Source organism: Conger conger, chromosome 12, assembly GCF_963514075.1.
Source record: "Conger conger chromosome 12, fConCon1.1, whole genome shotgun sequence".
Lineage (NCBI taxonomy): Eukaryota > Metazoa > Chordata > Actinopteri > Anguilliformes > Congridae > Conger > Conger conger.
In genome coordinates, this window is record NC_083771.1 from 41,899,539 (window position 1) to 41,914,857 (window position 15,319).

The 15,319-nt window shown below is 40.6% G+C and overlaps 1 protein-coding gene and 1 long non-coding RNA gene across 3 annotated transcripts; both read right to left on the reverse strand.

Annotated features, from left to right (window-relative positions):
* Positions 1-726: 726 nt before the first annotated feature.
* ptges (prostaglandin E synthase) lies at positions 727-7,490 on the reverse strand. 2 transcript variants are annotated; one of them, XR_009710161.1, is made up of 4 exons: positions 7,280-7,490; positions 7,046-7,128; positions 2,270-3,955; positions 727-2,203 (listed from the first exon to the last, which is right to left on the reverse strand). XR_009710161.1 is itself a non-coding variant. In XM_061263233.1 (3 exons), the coding sequence occupies exons 1-3, from the start codon at positions 7,385-7,387 to the stop codon at positions 3,706-3,708; spliced, it is 441 nt and encodes a 146-aa protein (XP_061119217.1). In that variant the 5' UTR covers positions 7,388-7,490; the 3' UTR covers positions 727-3,705. The 2 variants fall into 2 exon arrangements, 1 of the variants encoding a protein (XP_061119217.1); XM_061263233.1 differs by having other exon boundaries at positions 727-3,955.
* Positions 7,491-10,025: 2,535 nt separating this feature from the next.
* Positions 10,026-13,088, reverse strand: LOC133105562 (uncharacterized). The gene is made up of 2 exons (XR_009703866.1): positions 13,006-13,088; positions 10,026-12,045 (listed from the first exon to the last, which is right to left on the reverse strand). It is a non-coding gene; the product is annotated as an uncharacterized LOC133105562 (long non-coding RNA).
* Between the last annotated feature and the right edge of the window lie 2,231 nt (positions 13,089-15,319).

The window sequence follows — 15,319 nt, forward strand, 5'->3', positions numbered from 1 at the left end:
AAAGAACAATAATTGTGTGTCACTGTCCAAATACATACGCACTGCACTGATAGGGTGTCAGATAGGGTAAGTTTCACCTATACATCGTAAACCTAGTCCTGGCTTAAACTGCGCTTTTTATGGAGAATCTCCATTCAAAATGCAATTCAGTTTATGTTAGGCTTAAATCTGTGTCAAAAAAAGAACAGAAGATCACATTTAACACCACTAGGTGGCAGTGATTGATGTAATTGGGTGTGATGTGATAGGGTAAGAAGCCAGAGGCAAAGTCTGCACACAGGAGATATTAAATATTTTATGGAAAATGTTTGTTTAAATTTGTGTTTCAGGTGTAGGTTAAATAAGTAACAGACATTTCCTGAATCCTCCCGTTTACACACCCACACACACAAGTAAATATATTAACTTCAGCATCAAAGAGAATAAACATCATCTCATGTATACCTTAATCGGCACATTAAGTTCCAGAATCAGAGATAGAGCCGTGTATCTCAAGTAGGATTAGGACCTACCGAAGAAACAAAGACAAAGCAGCTCTCAAAAATACACTGACCACCAGATGGCGCCCAAAACCAACATGCAGCCAACATTGAACGCAATCTATTTCAGAATGGATATTGTACATGGAGTTAAAGGGGCTACCCCAGGGCTAATACATATATTAAATGTGATCTTTGTATTACAATCGTTTTCTTACATTGTCAAATCCAACGAGCACACATTGAATATGTGAACAAAGCATAATTTATTGCATACATATTTTATTAAATCACTACATTCGTAAATGGAATAGGCAACTGAGCAATGTAAATCTTTACTTCATTTTAACATTGCATACATGACTGTGCTCATCTCGTGAGAACAGAATATATAGACGGGAGCAGAGTAATCTCTTTCACACAGAGCTTTGTGTGCCTGTGAACACAGGCTTTTTCAAGTCATCCCTTGCAGAAAAGAAGACAAGTCAAAACAGGTAATCACCTACATTAAAACTTAACCATTTCCATTCAAATGTATGGATAATACTTATTTTGCTTTGTTTATGCTTGTTTTGAGAGAGAGAGAGAGAGAGAGAGAGAGAGAGAGAGAGAGAGAAAGGGAGAGAGAGCGAGAGAGAGCAGTAAAATAAACACAGCCCGTGCATGGCTCTTCCCTGTTCCAGCCCCTCGGGTAGAGTCTCGAGGCCTTTATGTAACTCATGGAAGAATGCTGGAATAAAGCCCTGGATATGTTAAGCACCAGGCCTTGGGCCTAGAAGGCAACATCTCCCCAGTATTTGAAAGTAGACACACATCTATCAGAACAGTATAAACGTATAGTCAAAGGAAAAGTACAAAGGTGTAGAAAAGGCTGACCACTCTTTTTCAGTTTAGCATGCAGGTACAGACTTTTTTCAAAGGACTACTCAGGAGCTAGCAGGTACACATTCTAAAATTCCTTCTGTATACCTCTTACATTTTAAAGGGCTTTAAGGGATACATGTCTTTTCCGGTTAGAGATATTTCTCACTGCAAATTTACTTTTGCTGAAGGATAGCCTCACATATAAAATATATTTTCATCTATAGCCCAGGAAATTCCAAAATTTGTATTCCTTTTAATTTGTCCTCCACTCGACCTCATACCTCTGCACCCTATTAAGCAACCAGACATATGAGAAGAAATGATATTCCTAAATATGTTGTTTTAAGAAACAGATAAAGCGGACAGTATGTATGTCTTTTTAAATATAAGGAAGTATTCATGAAGTAAAAGTAATTGCTTGTTGAAGTAGAAGTTAATGGAAATAAAATAAAAGCAGCCGCAAAAATGTGTGAAAAAGCAAATCAATATTTCCTCTGGCCATTTCAAAGTACAGCAATTCCACAGCTCCGTTTGTTGTGTTTCTTAGTAAAACAAGCCAAAAGCAATAACCTTTATTATTATTCTTGATAATATTAGTTAATAATTAATCAAATGAAAATTACATTGAAAAATAAAAGTATGTCAAACAGCCGAAAGATAACATGAAATAGTCCATCCATCCATCCATTATCTTTTACCCGCTTATCCTGAACAGGGTCGCAGGGGGGCTGGAGCCTATCCCAGCATACATTGGGCGAAAGGCAGGAATACACCCTGGACAGGTCGCCAGTCCATCGCAGGGCACACACACCATTCACTCACACACTCATACCCACGGGCAATTTAGACTCTCCAATCAGCTTAACTTGCATGTCTTTGGACTGTGGGAGGAAACCGGAGTACCCGGAGGAAACCCACGCAAACACGGGGAGAACATGCAAACTCCGCACAGAGAGGCCCCGGCCGACGGGGATTCAAACCCAGGAATGAAATAGTTTATACAAAAATGAATACTGCACTGGGTTACACATAAAAAATGAATTGCATGTTCCACATGGTTTTATCATTCTCTCTGAAGTCTACCCACAGCACCAACCCTCTTACAAAGAAATGTAGAATACGGAGCTCACCTTGAACTGTCAGTTTAGAAATAATACTCCTTTTCAATGCTGCATCTCGCTGACTCTACTCTTTTGACAACAATTTATAATCATAAAAAATATAAACATTGCATAAATATTCTTATAAGTAAAAAATATAAAAAAACATGTTCTGTATCACAAATATATTAATCTTACTTAATTTTTCTTCAATGTGCTAATTCTGTCTTTTTCTTTTTAAATGTATTGTTGTACAATAGCCACATATTAATAAAATGAAATAATCCTATCTATAAGGTATTTTTCTAAACCAAAAAACGTTCAGGATATCTACTTTAAACACATTCAGAAACATATTCAGGATCTGAAATTGAAAGTGAAATTATTATACTATTTTAAACAAAGCTACGTCAGCACAAAGCAATATTAGGTGCTGAGTTTGCTATGAGTAGCAGGTTGATAACTGACGTATAGTGGATGTACAAATGTAACAGCTCATTCCAGTAAACAGGTGAATCAGCTGTAAGGCTTTACAGGCATTCAAGGGCCTTCAGAAGTGTTAACATCTGAGAGGCAAAACTGCATAGCCCTGGTCACAAAGCGGTCACCTCAGAAGCCCACAGAAACCCCTCCCAGAAAAGCACGGCAGTAAAAGCAAGCCTGAACAGGACAAAAGCAGACAACATTCACCACACTTCTACAGGCCCTTCGCACTGGGCTGTGTAAATTCCAGCCCAGACCCACAGTCGACCAGCTCAATTAGGGCTTCTCCGGGGTTTATCCTTCTCTAGAGGCTCAGAGACTTCTGCACTACCACAGTGGAGAAAACCATTTCAAACAAGTTTCACATCCTGTTTGAATACACAGCTGTGGGTAGGTCATATCAATCACTGTCACGAAGAGGGGACTGTTACATTGATACATTCTCAGATAATGCTCTCTGCAAACATATATCATGTAAAATGATCACTTGTTCACCCTTACAAATAGCTTGTTTCGGCTAGCGTATGCAAGTTTAAATTATCATTCTTGTAAATATTGCAAAACATAATTTGCTAGATTTCAATATGACAGGGGGAAAACCTTCATAAAAACCTTCATGTGTGCATTCAAGGACTTTGTCTTCTTCAAATACTGACATCTTGTAGATGGCAACTAAGGCACATTTTAAAATTGCATGACAAATAGAACACCGAGCACATTCATCATTTTTTGTCTGGCTATACATTCGAAATTTAAAACCAATGTCCCTGATATTATTTTCACCAATTTGAAGCCACAGCGAGGAGGATCTGCACCAGCATGGAGAAGCAGGGCAGTTGGGCGATTGTGTAGGCCAAGGAGCGAGTAGGGGCTTTCAGGGCACACAAATATGCAACAGTGTGAATAATCCGGCCAAGAAAGAAGATTTGGAAATGAATTCGGGCAATAAGGAGAGTAGGTTCGGTCATGGAATACACGGCTCCCAGGAACAAGAATGGGAAGATGTTCTCCATGTCATTTCGATGGGCCCTAAAAATAAACACAAAAAGAACATTTCAGTTTCCTTAATCAACCATCAACATTTGAAAACAACATCATTCATTTAGTTTTTCCAATCTTATGCAATGTATATATTTTTATTCCAGGGCTTTTAATATCAATTGCTTTATTACTTACATAACTCAGAACAATGAGACTGGTCAAAACTCAACACTGAATTCATTCATTCATTCATTATCCTAACCTGCTTATCCTGAACAGGGTCGCAGGGGGTTGGAGCCTATCCCAGCATACATTGGGTGAAAGGCAGGAATACACCCTGGACAGGTCGCCAGTCCATCACACACACCATTCACTCACACACTCATACCTACGGGCAATTTAGACTCTCAAATCAGCCTAACTCACATGTATTTGGACAGTGGGAGGAAACCGGGGTACCCGGAGGAAACCCACGCAGACACGGGGAGAACATGCAAACTCCACACAGAGAGGCCCCGGCCGACGCGGATTCGAACCCAGGACCTCCTTGCTGTGAGGCGGCAGTGCTACCCACTGCACCATCATTATATGATTTTCTTATACGATGTCTGTGAGATATCTTCAAGCATAGTAGTTGTGCCATTTCACAAGAAAATAGTGTGATGCCTAAACTACAGAGGATGATTTTGTATTAATATTTGTTTAATGTACAGTGTACAGTCTGTAACTATTTGAACAGTGACACATTTTTTTGTTGTTTTGCTCTGTACCCCAGCTCTGTCCCAAACATTTGAAATAAAACACTATGTAGTTAATGTGCAGACCTTCAGCTTTAATTTTTTCTGGGTTTTTACATCCACATTCGGTGAATTGTATTGAATTGTGAATTGGCAACAATTTTAGGGGACCAAAAGTAAATGGACAAATTCACAGAAACTGAAATAAAGTCATCATATTCAATATTTTGTCGCAAATCCTTAGCAATCAATGTCTGCCTGAAGTCTATGACCCATAGAGATCACCGGAAGCTAGGTATCTTCCCTGGTTATGTTCTGTCAGGCCTGTATTGCAGCCCTCTTCAGCTCCTGCTTGTTTTGGGGGCTATTTGCCTTCAGTCTGGTCTTCAGCAAGTGAAATTCATGCTCAATTGAATTGAGGTCAGGTGATTGACTTGACATGTCAACATTCCACTTTTTGGCCAGAAAAATACTCCTTGGTTGCTTTGGCTGCATGTTTTGGAACATTGCCCAGCTATTTGATGAAGCATCATCGAATCAGTTTTGGTGCATTTGCTTGGATCTGAGCAGACAAAATGCTTCTGTATACTTCAGCATTCATCATGCGACTGCACTCAGCAGTGACATCATGAATGAACACAAGTGAGCCAGTTCCAGTGGCAGCCATGCATGCCCAAGTCATAACACTACCTCCGTTATGTTTGACGGACGATGTGGTATGCTTTGAATGCAGGGGCGTTCCTCCCCCCCCCCCCCCCCCCCCACATTTATCTTTCTATCACTCTGCTACAGGTTGGTCTTCTTCTCATCTGTCCATAACACTTTGTTGCAGAACACTACAGATTTTTTAATGTACGTTTTTGCTAATTGTAACCTGGCCATTCTATTCTTGAGGGTTGCCATCTTGGAGTGAACACTCTGAGCGCGGTCTTCTCTTGATAGTCATCTTTGACACATCTAAAACAACATCCTGGAGTGTCGAACCGTTACAACGGGACTTTTATTCACCTCTTCATCCTGTCTTGAGTGCTCAGCCAGGTCATTTGCCATTGCTGAGCTCACAAGTGCATTCTGGCTTCTTAACAAAGTACCAACAGTTAATTTACAAATTTTAGGTGTTCCTACATGGTTCACCCAATATAGATGTAAGAACCCTCAAATTAAAGTCGGCACCTCATTGTGATTGTTTTATTTCAGCTGGTTGTTTGCTGGAGTACAGAGTGAAAACAATAAAAAATGTCTCGCTGTGAAAATACTTACAGACTGCACTATGATTCATACAGTTCAGAAACCGTTCCACTGACAGATTTTTTTTCAAATCTGTGCTTTAATAACAGTATGTCAGCCCAACAAGATGCCAACCTCAGGGTTTTTTTTTTTTGGGGGGGGGGGGGGGGGTTTATTGTGAAAATTTTGTTTCCTTAAAGACACTCAGGTTATCAAAAAATGTTATCAGGGGAGCATTTCATTCCATTCCATTCATTCACTACACATATAGGCTATGTATTGGACACATAACATAAAATCTCTAGAAACAAGACCATTGCAAAGCAATACAATATTTATAAATATACAATATTTCACATTTGGTGTGTTTCCCTGATAATTGCAGCTGTATTTCCAAAATTTAGTCATTAGTAAATCACACAGAATCGCTTCCTGTGGCTGATTCACAGGACAAATGAAAAGTCCACAAGAGTTGTGCACAGGAGATCGAAGCATTCACAAGACCAACCAAGGCATTTCCTCTGACTACCAAGAGCATGCTGTAAAAATATTGTTTCTGCAGACCCCCTCCCATTGTGATAACGGGAAAATCTGGCATAGCAGCCGTCTTGTATTGGATTGGAAGAATCGGAACTCAGACAACGGCTTTAAATTAGAGCTGTTGTTCCAAGCAAGATAAAATTGTGTAGATAAACAGTAGGCTAATTTGGCTACTGTCAATGGCTGAAGTGCGAACATGACGTTTGCAGTCAGATACGTTCACCGTGATTCAGTTTAAAATCCAGACTTCGAAGTGGAAAATTTTCTCCAGCCTTAAAAAAACCCGAGCTATTCCCAGTCTTGAGGATCATTTCCTGGCATGCTCGAAAAAAGGGGGTTTGCGAGAAGGAATCCTACAAAAATATATACTTCTATAAATAAATAAAACGTCAATATCAAGTATCAAACACTGACTATAACTATATCTTGGTAGCATATAATACAGACATAATATCGTATTGTTGTTAACATGGTTGGTAGCCTATTGATTCTGTGCCTGCAGACCAAAACTCACTAGCCTATAGCGCACGGGACAAAGAGGTTTAAAAATAAGACAATCCTGCCAATAAAAATAATACTTCAATGTAGACACATTGCGACCACATCAGAATCATTTCGTAGAATTGCTTCTCACCTCCTGTTTCTCTCAACGTCGGGATCTTCTCTGTGGTACTGAATTCCTCCATGTCTCATGGCATCTTCAGGGTTACAGAACGCCTTTAATAGAGGTTAAATAAGGTGATATAATTATGTTTGCCTATGAACCACATTTGTTATGAATAATTTTACATATAGAAATACATTTTAGCCTATTTTTGAATCTAGCCTATACTCCTCGTCCTAATTGTTCGCAAACCTGGCTGCTTACCTTTCTACTAAGTCTTAGTTTCCCCGTAATAATTGCAATAATGTACATTTTAAGTATAAGAAGTGTGCTGTAGAAAACGAAAGATGCAAAAACTTCATTATCCACCATGGTTGCTTGATTCCCAGATACAAAAAACAGCCTACTGATAAAGTCTCCACCAGTAACAGTACGAGACGCGTGCGGGCGAGTGTTCCCCGATAGTGTAATGCTTTCAGTGGTCTTCAGGCAATTTGATGGGAGTTTTTTCTTTGCTGTCAGAGCGACTCGTATTACTCGAATTGAGTTGCAATCTGGAATTGGGCAACGCCTGTATGTACTCATTAATGTTCTACAATTTGAAATGTGGCCGTTCTTAATTAAAAATAGCATCAATAAGTCATTACTATCGCAATTTTAGACATTTTTCTGCGTGAGCAAATACGTAGATAACCATGGTTTAGTCTGAATGTAGAAGAAAACTAACTTTCAGAAAACTCAAGTCAAGTTTCCAATAATTACGCGGTTCTGCAGGTATGCGGAAGAGCGAAGTGTGTAGACGACATAGTCTATGTGCTCTAGTGTGTTGCTATAGAGAATTATTTCTCCAATACACCTCTTTCTACAGGCACCTACTGCCTGTTATGACTGAAGAGACGATCAACCAGCTTCAGTTGCCAGTTCAGATGCATACAGTCGATGCAACGTTGATGCCGTAAAGGCCAGTTTCCATTGATAGCAAGAAGCAGGCAGTGGCGATTTTCAAAACATAGGCTATAATATGCTAAAAACCAATAGGGCTACACAAAAAGTGTTTAGTGTAATTCCCTACAAAATCTAATAAAATTTGGGTAAACGAGGGCCGCAAAATATATATATTGAAAGCAGGTGCTTCCACGTAAGTGTACCTCCTGATATTGAGTAAAGTTTAAAGTATCCATTAATATGCCAGCGTGCTAAAGGGCTGGGCACAAAAATTATAGATAGGTCAGCTGAAAGTGCTGATGTATCAGACAGAATTATTGCATAAGATGATGTTGGTTCTCTCTGATGAAAAGGTGTGTGTGTGTGTGTGTGTGTGTGTGAGAGAGAGAGAGAGAGAGAGAGAGAGAGAGAGAGAGAGAGAGAGAGAGAGAGAGAGTGAGTGACACACTGAGTCTCTATGTCAGGGGTCCTGGAGGGCCGCACCCTGCTTTCCTTTCAATCAGCAGCCAATTGGAAAAAAAATGTGCAGACTTAAATGAACACATGGAATGTGTTAATTTAGCAGACATAGCAGCCCTCCTGTTTGGGTTTGTGATCCCTGCTTTAAGTGAACAGAACTGAGGGATGTCCCCCCCACTATTCCTTGTCCTTGTAGAAGTCTTTGAGATCAGAAATCTTCATAGGTATCCTTTCATGCACTGCATGTGTAAGATGTCACCGAATGCTGGCCAGGACTTGCTTAACGGTTAGCCATAAAGGCTATCTCTGGCAAGTCCAGCTAGCATTCCAGTGAAGTAGCCTGCCCATACACATCTCCTGTTATGCTCCTCCTCCTTCTATTGGCCACATGCTTTTCGGATACAGTCAAAAGAGAAAACATCCCAAACACTTTTTAGAACAACAAATACAGGTTGGCAAACAAGGCATTGGGCAGAAGTGAACACACAGACACAGGTTGACAGTGCATATTAGTAACGACTGAGCATGGTTGTTTTAGAATATTGTCAAAGTGAAAATCCTGCATAGTATGCCTTTACATTGATAAATTATTTTTGCACACCTATTTGCATATTCAAGGCCATCAGCAATTAACAAACGGGATAAGCTGCAGCAGTATGAAAACAAGAACGAGGCATTACAATGTTCATCTTTATGTTTTTTAAAATGTAACACAAAAAATGTCCCCATTCAGATTTTACCACTGTACTCATTTAAAGTAAAATCTACTGTTCAGGTGTTCAGGTCTTCTTCAGCATTTCTGTTACTAATTTTGGAGTCAGCCAGCCTGAAAAGTGAAAATACCAGAAACATGTTGAGTCACATAAATTCTTACGTAAGACGAGAGAGTGACAGACCAGGCAATTAAAACTAGATTCCATTTCCACAAATACAAGCTGAGTGAATTTTTTAAAGACTACCTTATTTGAACCAAACTTTCATAGCGTCTCGCGTCTATGTCATTCATCAACGCGGCTCCTGTATATCTGGGCTGTGACGATGAAACCGCTGAACAGTTTCTGACCGTCTACTTGGCCTTGGCTATTTGAAGCGTATGAGCTTCTCTAGGCACTTCCTGATCATAAATCACTACCACATATGTCAGCTCAGTCTGAAATTCATCACAGGGATGATACACATTGCTGCACTGTGCAGGGCCCTATAGCATTGGCTGGGGTGCTCTGCCTGTTACTGCAAACGCAAAGAACCAGTGGCCTGTAGCGTAGTGGTTAAGGTAAATGACTGGGACACGCAAGGTTGGTGGTTCTAATCCCGGTGTAGCCACAATAAGATTCGCACAGCCGTTGGGCCCTTGAGCAAGGCCCTTAACCCTGCATTGCTCCAGGGGAAGATTGTCTCCTGCTTAGTCTAATCAACTGTATGTTGCTCTGGATAAGAGCATCTGCCAAATGCCATTAATGTAATAGAAGGGCAGCAAATTCCAATCCAACCAACATATTTAAATTCAAATCAAGCACTAAACTTATAGATGACGAAAACAATATGAGGTACAGTCCCATCCGAAAGTATTGAATAAAAAATAAAAAAACTGAACACAAAACAAGAGTTCAGAATTTCAGCTTTTATTTCCGGGTATTTACACCTAGATGTGTTAAACTACTTAGAACATAGTGATCCACTGACATCAACTGTTGCATTTTTCTTTTGTGATGCATTACATATTAGACATGTGATATAGTACATATTAGACATGTCAAACCAATCCATTTCCCTTGGGGCTCAGTACTAAATGCTTCTCATTCAATTTTGACACACATGCTAAACGTTCATTGCTATTACCGTATAGCCTTGGGTACTTATGATGTTAGTGGAATGTGGTCAAAAACCTATAATTATTACTCAGGTTTGGAGGTTTGCAGGTTTGGAGATGTCAATACTATATTGATACTGTTTATAAGAAGGCTTGATGAATCCATGTCCCTTCAAGAAAAATATGTATAAATTAATAAAAAGAAAGTCATCTACCCTGTACAAGTGGTATTGGAATTAGAGAGGGTTAGATACTTGGCATCAAGCACAGAAATGTATCCATATTTCTCCATAACAATTTAATTATGTAATTCAGCACAACATGATACAACATGGGTCTAGGTAAGGATTCCTTTCACAAGAGTAAGGTCAGTAAGGGAAAGGGAAAATCTTGCTAGATATGTTCTCGTTACAACTTAACAGGCAGTGGACCATTATTTTTTGCTAAAGACAATTTCTGTTGCTTGTATGCAAACCACCCGCTGACGTGTGTTTTCAAATGGCTGGTAAAATGCAATGGTATCGCGCACTTTGAGCAAGCACCATAAGATGTGGTCAGCTATGACTTAATAATTCTGATGCTAAGGGTTGATTTTAATGATGCCAGATTTTCTTCAAATTACAACTGCTTCCACTGCAGCAAATGGAAACAGTTTAGACCAGTTATTTATTTTCGAAGCAGCTGACCTAATAGAAGAGCATGTGATTATGCAAACAGTGTTCATTTCCATTTGCAAAGTTGCATACATGACATTCACACGGAATGGAAACCTAACTATCGATACGCTGTTGTCCAGCGCCTCATTTCTCTCTGCGCATCACTGCTCGAAACAGTCTGTGGAGGATGAGCTGTTCGGCGTGACGTCATCACAGCAGTCCTCCGCGTCTGAGAAAGAGGACATGTAGTGCAGCCCCGAGACTCTCTGGTAGCCCTCAGAGGACACGTCCGGAAACAGGGAGAGCTCCACGGCCCTTTGACCGGGCTGCTTCACAGACACTTTCCACATGTTGATGAGCTGAGAGCACATCACACATCCCATGGTGGGTGGATGTACGCAGAAACTGCTCCTGTCAAGGAGCGCTAACGCTGGCTAACGCCGACTGCGTTTGCGAGCCAGGCCGTGTGTTTTCGTCCTGCAGTGGCGGTGCCAAGAGGGAGGGGTCTGTACAGCCTTCTGTGTCTCTATGCGCCTAGCGGTGCAAACGAAAGTTAGAACTCATATGAAATAAACACAGACATCTCCACAACTGCAGGGCTGCTTCTGATCCAAATGGCCTGGGAGCCAATCCAAGGTGAAGGACACAGATGCCGTTGGGTCAGGAAAGATGCAATTGCTGATTCAGAGTTGAAATTGGCTCCACAGTGTGTTTATTCACCCCTGTCGTTACGGATAAGAATTGTTACAGTTCATTATGTTAAAATGTCCTCCTGCTTGTGTAGATGAAATTGAGATTGCTGCCAACCTTTTTGACAAAGACCCAAATTCCATTTGCTACGTTGTAGTCGGTACAGATGAATCAGTGAAAGCTGGTTTTTCAGGCTTTCACGAATAGGATGGTGGCCAAAGGGTTTGGCTTCAAACTGGGTTCCATTTGGCCAAGAATGTCTTGTGGGAGTATCCTGTGACCAGTGCCTATCAGGCTCACCTCTCCTTCTCCATCTGGCAAGAGAAGAACTAACGAACATGAGAGGAGCACTTTAACAGTGTCAGCTTTCAGTGGCGTCTTTAAGCCGGTGTCATTTCACAAGGCCTGGACCAGGAACGCATTCACATTTGGTGAAACAAATACTGCAGCACAAAAAAAAGGAGGAAATCCTGTGTGAAATATAAAATAAAGGACAAAACACAATAATCAGTCAATACAGTAAGAGAAATGTCCTAATTTTATTAATTCCTTAATTAGTCTATTCCAGATAGTGAGCATAGCAGACAAGTAGTAACTATTCATCTATCCATTTGCTAACGGGTGGGGTTAAGTTTCATATTCCTGTAAGTGAGGTAACATCCATAGAGACGATGCCAGTTTTTATTTTGAACCGAGGAGCTTTAATTATGCAAGCTTCTTTTTTTTTTCATGCTATCAGCCTAAAAAGAACAAAGGAGTTTGAAATTAACATCTGAATGTATGATCATTAAGATAATAGTGATATACAACTTTATTAAGAGCCTTCTCAGTGCATACACCAGAACACAATGTACACAATGAGTTGTTTCAGATGATGTCATTCCCTGCAGTGACACTTATTGTGGCTGAAATGTAGATAATGGAGACAAAGATTTTTTACTTGCTAGGATGCTGTAAACTGCAGTAGAATTATTTAGCAGTCTGGCATTAGCATGATTTATCAGCAACTTCATGTCAGTCATCATACTAACATCCCTACAGTTACTTACCTCTAACTTTAGAACACCTTTCAACTGACCATTAATATGATTAGTGTATTCAAATCAAACATTTGACAGTCACATACTCATCATTAGACCGAGTTCAAGGAGCAGTATATTTTCCCATATGCTGTATCTGCAGGCTTCTGCAGATGAAACCACATGGTACAATGCAAGCACATTCGGAATAGTATAAACATGACTAAGCATATTTCCCTCCTAGAGCCCTGTCCACACATGCAGAGACTGGCACGAATAGCACATGCAAATGTTTTCATACAATTTCAGTCCAGCGGGCAACGTCACATACCTGCATTCTGGATAGGATGCAGTCGTGCAGTCAATTCCCTTCCACCATCATTCACATAAACAGAGACGACGTGCACTTACCTTACGATATAGTACATTGAAATCCCTGCTTATGGTAGGGTAAGGTGCACAGACTCCATCCTGCAGAGACTAGTCTCTCCCCCTTTTTCTGTACATCTGCCTCACAGCGCCTGGGAGAGGGCTTCAGTCAGGATGACATCATCACTGCTCACTGGTCCCGTCTCTTGCTCACGCACACACACACGGCGCATAAGGGAAACGGGTGCAGGCTAGCTGCCCACGCGATGATACACCTCGCCCGTTATGCTCGCTGTAGTTACTCAGCCTGCGATAAATCCCTCTAGTTAATTCAACTTCCATTCTCACATTCCAGGGTTTTTCAACGTGCTCCCTTAACTGTATTTAAGTGCTCATTTTGAACTCAGCATATCTGTATTTGTGGCCATATTAAAGGCACTAAACTCTTAAACTATCAAAACTTTATGTAACGTGCTCTTTCCTGCTTATGTGGGTTTGTTGTTTATTGTTCCACTAGGAAAAAAAAACAGATTCAAGCTTAAACTGGTTGTACATCCTTCACATTCAATGACCCTCTTTGGTTCCGTAATCTAACTGTAATCCCGCAATAGTTAATATTGCTGTAACTCTTTTAAATATTGCCAGGGCTTGTGGTTTGAAAAACATTCCAGTATGAAAACCTTTCCTTTCCACTGGGCGTGACCGGATGGGTGTGGTCTCGTATGCTTGTGTTGTCTCCATACCTGTTCACTGCAATCCCATCTCATATGTGGGGAGGATCGTGCGTATCACACAGCCTTTTACAATCCAAGTGACATTAAACTGAGGTTCTGTATTATTGCAACTAAATTCCATATTACATTACATTACATTAATGGCATTTGGCTGACACTCTTATCCAGAGCAACATAGCAGTTGATTAGACTAAGCAGGAGACAATCCCCCCTGGAGCAATGCAGGGTTAAGGGCCTTGCTCAAGGGCCCAACAGCTGTGCAGATCTTATTGTGGCCACACCAGGGATCGAACCTCCGAACTTGCGGGTCCCAGTCATGTACCTTAAGCACTTGATCAGGCAGAGATTTGAGATACAGGGATATCATCATGTAAGGAGGGTCACGACCCACACCCACAGAATGAATAGCCCCCCTCAGGTCCTCCACATTGTGTACGGATTTCAGCCTCACTATGGAATATCCACCACAGAAACAGAGGAGAGCTGCATTTTACATTATGACGATCTTCACTGCACCATCAGGGAAATGAGACAATGAAGTCGTCAGGCATATAACGAGACAAAGCCCCAGGACCAGCTGAAATCTGTGACTGCACACTTTTCCAAATTGGGACATTGTGCCTTTATATAATACTTATACTCTATAATACATTTCAATTAAGGTTTGTTGTTAACATGAAAGAGAATAGCATGCTGTGGCTATTATGAATTAAAATGTGAAGCATGTTATGCTAACCACATGTTACAAAGTGTTTCCTCCAGTTCAATTACTCAAGTCACATGTTACAGAGGTCAGAGAAACATTGTAAGACACACAAATTGTCAAATAAAATATAGTGTGTTGCAATATATTATCAGGGGTGAAAATCAAACAGAAATCTATTTAGTATCTTGAATCATTACTTTTGTAAAAAAATAACAATTTTTTAATTGATAGACAATAATGAGAGAAAAACAAAGCCAACTGAACAAATCGGAAATACAAAACGGACAAAACAAAATTCTACTCTCGTTAAATAGACATGTGAGGTTTTCCCAACTGAATGACTTGGCCTTCACAGTGTTTACTGAGGCTACTGCAGACAGGAATATCATACGCGCATCCCTTGCCGTGCTGCTGTGAACTAGAGCATGTTAACATCTTGGTAGCGTGCCCAGATCCCGTCACAGTGCAACACCAGGTTCATTACTGGTGGTGGAATGTCCAGCCTGCCGGAACAACACCGCAGTCGACTGCTTACTGCACCAGATTTCTCACTAAACGTTTCATGAAAAACACCGGATGTGTCGTCTTACAGCTGTTCTTCCAAGGAAAAAGAAAAATCATGGACGTCTTCTGTCTACTGATATGGACGAGATGCAATGCAAAGCAGAAAGATGAAGCGATACAGCTATCAAATTCATTGAGGCCACACAGCAAGGCGGATTTGTGAATTTCCGTTTATTCTTGAGTCATGTTAACTCATTTCATTTTTTTTTTTTTTTTTTTGTGGCCCTGCATATAGACAAGCACTGTTTGGAACCCTACTGAACAATTCGGCATCTATCCAAACACACGCGACAGCTACATGCAGTAAGTTCACCGACACGGCACTTCCTAGCACAGTTCAGTGCGACTGGAC

What these genes read in the sequence shown, in the direction of transcription:
- ptges (XM_061263233.1), bottom strand. Translation starts at nt 7,387, where the DNA reads ATGGTGGATAATGAAGTTTTTGCATCTTTCGTTTTCTACAGCACACTT. An exon ending in AACTAAGACTTAGTAGAAAG is followed by an intron (nt 7,129 to 7,279) that starts GTAAGCAGCCAG and finishes CCTCTATTAAAG; the next exon opens with GCGTTCTGTAACCCTGAAGA. An exon ending in GACGTTGAGAGAAACAGGAG is followed by an intron (nt 3,956 to 7,045) that starts GTGAGAAGCAAT and finishes GTTTATTTTTAG; the next exon opens with GGCCCATCGAAATGACATGG.